Here is a 7,207-nt window from a genome sequence, read left to right as displayed (position 1 = left end):
TTTTGAAAAGTAAAGTGTGCTCCTTTTGTCATATGCAAAAAGTAAAAGATTAGGTTTGAATTTTTTGAAAAGGAAAGTGTGCTCATTTTGTCATATGCCAAAAGTAAAAGATTAGGTTTGATTTTTTTGAAAAAAAATGAATGATGTTGTCTTTGACAATTGAAAAAGAAGAACCTTTTATTTGAATTTTTTGAAAAAGTGAATGATATTGTTTTTGACATGTGAATCTTTTTAAATTTGAATATGAAATCTCATATGCCTATAAATAGATCATTTGAGAGCTTCACATTCACAACACCAAAAGCATACAACATTCATTCAAAACTTTCATTCTCTATTCTCTAAGCATTGAGCCTTAATCCTTATTCATTTTGAGAGATATAGTTTGCGCTGTATTGTTCTTATTTCACTCATTGAGGAGTGTTTTCTGATAACCTACCCACTATCAGCTTTTGTATCAGAAAAAGGGTGTGTATAACCCTTGTGTGTGTAGAAAGTATTCTACACGGGGAATAGTTGAATCACCACGTGTAAGGTGATTGCAAGTGTAGAGGGTGTTCTACACGGATTCTTTGTAGCAGTGTTGTTCAAAGGTGTAATAGGTTTCTATCTCCACTTGAAGGAGGTTGAATAGTGAATTTGGGAATCCTCAAGGGGTAGCTTGAGGCGAGGACGTAGGCAGTGGGGCCGAACCTCGTTAACATACTAAGTTTGCTTTTCTCTTACCCTTACTCTTTATATTTATTGTTATTTCATATTGTATTTATATTTTATATTATATATTTGATTTATAATTGTTATTTTTTTAATACAACTCAATTCACCCCTCCTCTTGTGTTAGTCATCTGGGCAACAATTAGTGTCTAACTTATTTCTATACTTGATTATTATTATTTTTCTATACTTGATTATGTATAGTAGTAATACCATGATGTTTACATATACTAAAATATCATTAATCTATTTATATTATAGTATAAGTATATTATTTTATAATAATCATACTAGTATATTATTAAATTTAACTGTATAGTTCTAGTTATATAACTATATTAGTATATATGATAAATATATAAATAAAAACATTTTTATAACATATATACAATATTGAAATCGGTTTCAGAGTTAAGAGTCACAGCATAGTGTCAGATCGGATTGCAAGACACAAAGTTGATTTAGCAACACCTCCGACTTTGACTAAAAAATTAAAAAAATCCTACTTCGAGTTGAAGTCGAAGCAGAGTTGGGATTCAAAGTTGGACTTTTGAATTTTTACTCAGCCCTAATCTTTTTCGCCATGCTAATACTTATATATCACTTCCATTTATATATAAATGCTCTCTCTCTCTCTCTAGATCTTTCTCTGGAAAAATCATTTGGATAGTTAGATGAGATGATCTATGAATACTGGTGAAATAGTTTGAGTTAAAATATTTTATAAAGTCTTAGAAAATGAGAGAAAAAAAGTTGAATAAAAATATTATAAAATTAAAACATTATTAAAATATAGTTTTTTAAAATTATTTTTGTTTTGATATTTGAAAAAGTTGAATTATTTTTTGTGTTTTGTTTAAAAGTTTGATAAAGTTGTAACGATTAAATGAAGAAGTTGAAGATTTAAAATTGAAATGTGTTTGTGTTTGTGGTGTTTGGATATTTGAATATAATAAGATGACATAAGATGAGATGAGAACATCTTGCAACCAAACGGGGTCTCAATTTCTTTGAGTATTTTCCTAATTTTGCTAGTTCTACATCTCATAGCGATCCAAGAGGTCAATCAGTAATGTCTTCATCTTGTGTCTTTTCATCCAAGATAATTTTGGTATAGTTGTATGTCTTGTTTTTTGATTTTTTGTGTTCTTTGGTGTAATGGACCTTTATTGCTACTATAGAAAACAAATATAATGAGGATATCACTCTCCAGAATTCTCCAAGAACTAGAGAGAGAAGAGTCGTATATGACTTGTATACCAGAGTTGGCCTCATTCCCAACTTATGGCTTCCTTTTATAGAATGAATGTATTAACAAAGCTACAACAGACTTACATGAGTTCAACCATTATACATCTAAAACGACAGTATTAAAATGGCAATGTTCCATTTACAAATCACTACACTTAAACGACAAAACTACAAACCGTTATTCTTTAAACCAATTGTCAACTAAGTAAATGACTGCATATTTCACTTGACTCAATCCCAAATCTCACCATTCCTCAACCATTCCTCAATCAATGACATACGCTTCCTCATCAAAGCACCTTGCCCACAAGGTGTGAGAATCTGTTATGTAGTTGCCAATAGGGCTCCCAAGTTGCATCATCTGCACTAGCCCCCCCTCCATTGAACCAAAACATCAACCACTGCCCAATTCTTAACTTGTCTAATCCTACGTTGCAATATAGCCTCAGGCTTAGCCATCAGCTCCCCTTGCAAATCTACTGGAGGCAAAGTGGAAAGTGGAGAGTGTTGTTGACCCAATTTCTTCTTAAGGCATGATCTGTGAAAAACTGGATGAATAGAACTGTGTGAAAGCAAATCCACTTTATAAGCAACTTGTCCCACTCTTTGAACAGCCTAAAAAGGTCCAAAAAATCAAGGAGAAAGTTTAAAATTTCTTCTAGCCACCAGTGACTGTTGCCTATAAGGTTGCAATCTCAAATATACCCTGTCTCCCACAGCTAACTCCCATTCAGTTCTCTTTCTATCAACTTGGAACTTCATTCTGTCTTGAACAATAGCCAAGTTAAGCTTAAGGGTAGACAAAATCTGATCTCTAGTCTTTAGGATCTCATCAACTGCTTGGTTAGTAGTTAAGCCAGGTATATAGGACTGCAATTTAGTTGGGGGTCTTCCATACACCACTTCAAAGGGAGTCATTTTAGTTGAAGAATGAAGAGTGGTATTATACCACCATTCAACCAAAGTCAACCAATCAATTCATGACCTAGGTTCATCCCCAGTAAAATTTCTCAAATAGTGCTCAACACACTTATTGACTGTCTCAGTTTGACCATCACTCTGAGGATGATAAGCAGATGAATAGGAGAGTGTCACTCCTTGGAATTTAAAAAGTTCTTTCCAAAAAGAACTAGTGAAAGTTGCACCTCTATTTGAAACAATATTGTGAGGCATGCCATACAACTTGAAAATATTGTCAAAAGACAATGATGCCACTTTAAATGCTGTAAATGGATACTTTAAGGCCATGAAATGCGAGTATTTAGATAATTTGTCCACAACAATCATTATGACAGAATACGCTCTAGAAATTGGCAACCCGTCTATGAAATCCATGGACAAATCCGTCCAAACATGTGTAGGTGTAGGCAGAGGCTGTAAAAAACCAGCAGGGTAGACATGTTCCACCTTATTTGTTTGACACAAATCACACTCTCTTATATACTGCTTCACTTCACGTTTAAGGCCAGGCCAATAAAATTCTTGCCGAGCTCGATGCAATGACTTATGAAAACTAGAGTGTCCAGCAGATGGACTAGTATGGACAAAATTCAAAATCTTCACTTTCAATTCAGGGTTATCAGGTATATAAATTCTGCCTTTTCTAAATAACAAACCATGTTTGATAGAAAATGTAGAAGGGGAAGAAGAAGAACCTCCCTGTAATGCTGCCAATTGTTCTTGTGCTTTCTGATCTGAAGCATAAGCTTGTTTCAATTCCTCCAAGCAGTTTGGAGTAGAAAGGAAATAGCAACCATTAATGTCGTGTCATTTGAGGCTTCCTTCCTTGACAAAGCATATGCTACTTTGTTTCAACTCATATCTTGTACTCAATAGTGAATTCATAGCCTAGCAACTTAGAAATCCACCTTTGTTGAGCATCTATCCCCACTTTCTGCTCTAAGAGGTACTTTAAACTATGATGATCAGTTCTAACAACAAAAGCAACCCCTAACAGATAGGGCCTCCATTTTTTAACAGTAATAACAAGTGACAACAACTCTTTCTCATAGGTAGAAAGTATCAAATTCTTAGCCTTGAGAGCTTGATTAAGAAAAGCCAATGGCCTGTGATCTTGCATCAAGATAGCTCCTACCCCCACTCCACATACATCACATTCCATCACAAACTTTTTATTAAAGTCAGGCAAGCATAAAATAGGAGGGCTAGTGACTGCTTTCTTTAGTTCTTCAAAAGCCTTAGTTGCTGTCTTGGACCATTGAAATGCATCTTTTTTCAACAAAAGAGTCAAAGGTGCATTTGACCATATCCTCGAATAAACTTTCTGTAATATCATGTTAATCCCAAGAAACCCCTCAATGCCTTAGGAGTTTTTGGAATTGGCCAGGACATCATTGAATCCAACTTTCTTGGATCAGCTTTTACACCATCTTTTGAAATCAAATGGCACCAAGATACTCAATTTCTGAGTAAGCAAAGTGACACTTTGATCTTTGCAAATAACTGATTACTCTCAAGTGTCTTCAACATAGTAGCCAAATGAGTCAAATGGGATCCCATATCCTTACTATAGACAAGAATTTCATGAAAAAACACTATGACAAATTGCCTAAGAAAATGTTTAAAAACCCCATTCATCAATGCTTGAAATGTTGAGGGAGCATTTGTAAGGCCAAATGGCATGACAAGAAACTCATGATGTCCCTTGTGAGTTTGAAATGTAGCTTTTGGCACATCCTCATCTCTCATTCAAATCTGATGGTAACCAGATCTCAAATCCAATTTGGAAAAAACTATTGAGCCAAACAGCTCATCCAATAACTCATCAAAAACTAAATTGGATACTTATCCTTAACAGTAGCCTCATTAGGCACCCTATAATCGATGCACATCCTTCAAGACCCATTAGATTTTCTCACTAATAATACAGGAGATGAAAATGGGGATTGCTTGGGTCTAATCACACCATACTTAAGTAACTCAGATACAATCTTTTCTATTTCTGTTTTTTGAAAGTAAGGATACCTGTATGGTCTGACACTCACATGTACAGCATCCTTCTTAAGATTTATCTAGTGGTCTCGAGTTCTATAAGGACGTAAAGTAGTAGGTTCACAAAAAACCTTTCCAAACTTCTGCAGTAATTGAAATATTTCTAGACAAGAAGTATTCTTCATAACTTCCACATACATGAGTTGCAACAACAATTCTCTAGAACCGACCTTAGAATCATAGAAATTTCTTTACCATCTACTAAACTAGTAGCAGGAGATGTAAGGCCTTTAAGACAAATCTTCTTCTCTTGATAATCAAACTACATTTTCAAGTCATGAAGTCCCAGAGTATTGGCCTAAGTAATGAGAACCACTTAACTCCCAACACTACATCACACCCCCAAGAGTCAATGTAAAAAAAATAGTAACAAATCTTGTGCCTTGTATTTGAATGCCAACCGCAGTAGCCTTGCAATTACTATTCAAAATCTCAGCATTAGCAACCCTGACTTCCATAGCTTGTCCTTACTGTACCTGCAAGCTCCAACCCACATTTGTTCACCAGTGCAGTATCCACAAAATTGTGGGTACTGACATAATCAATTAATTTCACCACCTTCTTTATGTTAATCTGCCCAACTACTCTCATAGTTTTAATACTTGGTGATCCAACCATAGCTTACAAGGAAATGGAAGCTATGTCTGCAGATTCAAGCTTATATATTTCTTCTACAATAAATTCTTTCTTCTTTATACTGGCACTAATATAACCCATATTCATTCCATCTAACACAAAAACTTTTGGCCTATTGCACTTATGGCCTAGTTTCCACTTTTCATCATAAAAATAACATAAACCTTTCTTTCTTCTTTCTTGTATCTTAGAATCATTTATTTTCTGATAAGGCAATTTAGCAGTAACTCCCTTAGGGTTTCCCAAAATAGAACCTCCAACATTCAACTGTTGTGGATCACTAGAATTACCTCTCTACAATCTTTTTGTACTCCAAACATATTGCTCTGGGATTTTTGCCAATCCAAAAGCATCATTCAAAGAAGAGGGATTCAGCATTCTTACTAATAATCTAACCTCATCTTTTAAGCCACTTAAAAAATAACTTAATTTGTTCTTCTCAGAAATGCCTTTAATGACATTGGAAAGCAACTCAAATTCAGTCTTATAAGAAGTAACATAATGAACCTGTTTTAAGTGTGTAAATGCTTCCATGGGATCATCATAAGCAGATGAGCCAAATTGAACCTGCACTGCCTAAATGAATTCTTCCCACGAATGAAAAATTTCAGATTTACTAGCATCCTGAAACCACACCAACGCATCATCATCCATGTGGAAAGAAGCCAGAAAATCCTCTAACCAAGAGGCACTTGATGATACAAGAAGTACTGATTTGCTCTATAAATCCATGCTGAAGGATCTTTCCCTCCAAATCTTGGAAAATCCAATTTGATTCCCCTTAGATTGGATCTTTCACCCATGTTTCTACAATACACTTGACCCACACCTTCTTTTGCTTCGCCACCTCTCAATTGATGAGGATATTGTACATTGCTTGCATTCTGTCCATTGCCTTCCAATTGAGTATTGCAAGAAATCTTTGAAATATGCTACAGTAATTCAGCAAACTTTCTATCATGAGTCTCCCTTTCCAATCTTGTTGTTTCTTGCTGCTGAACTAGGACCACAATAGCATCCTCAATCTGATTTTGCTATCATTCTTGCTGTTGATCTCGTCCCTTATGCCATCACTGACTATTGATACCAAAATGTAATGGACATTTATCGCTACTATAGGAAATAGATGTAATTTGAGGACATCACCCTTCAAAATTCTCCAAGAACTAGAAAGAGAAGAGTCGTATATGACTTGTATACAAGAGTTGGTCGCATTCCCAACACACGACTTCATTTTATAGAATGAATGTATTAATAAAGCTATAACAGACTTACATGAGTTCAACCATTACACATCTAAAATGACAGTATCAAAAAGGCACCGTTCCATTTACAAATCACTACACTTAAATGACAAAGTTACAAACTGTTATTATTTAAACCATTTGTCAACTAAGTAAACAACTGCATATTTCACTTGACTCGATCCCAGATCTTGCCATTCCTCAACCATTCCTTAACTCATGACATTTGGTGCATGAGTCTGTTGGGGTTCTTAGTTGAGGTTTATCCATAATTTTGTTGTTCTTCTGTTGATCTAGTTTGAGTCTATTTTTAGGATCTGGGCTAATTTTATGCATGGAAGATGAATTTT

General features: G+C 34.9%; 1 protein-coding gene across 1 annotated transcript; it reads right to left on the bottom strand.

The window, feature by feature from the left end:
* Nucleotides 1–2,331: 2,331 nt before the first annotated feature.
* Nucleotides 2,332–2,883, bottom strand: LOC122301665. The gene is made up of 2 exons (XM_043113061.1): nucleotides 2,671–2,883; nucleotides 2,332–2,580 (listed from the first exon to the last, which is right to left on the bottom strand). Exons 1-2 carry the CDS (start codon nucleotides 2,881–2,883, stop codon nucleotides 2,332–2,334), a joined length of 462 nt encoding a protein of 153 aa, XP_042968995.1.
* Nucleotides 2,884–7,207: the final 4,324 nt, after the last annotated feature.

This window comes from Carya illinoinensis, chromosome 2, assembly GCF_018687715.1.
Source record: "Carya illinoinensis cultivar Pawnee chromosome 2, C.illinoinensisPawnee_v1, whole genome shotgun sequence".
In the NCBI taxonomy this organism is placed as follows: Eukaryota; Viridiplantae; Streptophyta; class Magnoliopsida; order Fagales; family Juglandaceae; genus Carya; species Carya illinoinensis.
This window is presented reverse-complemented; position numbering and strand designations above follow the sequence as displayed.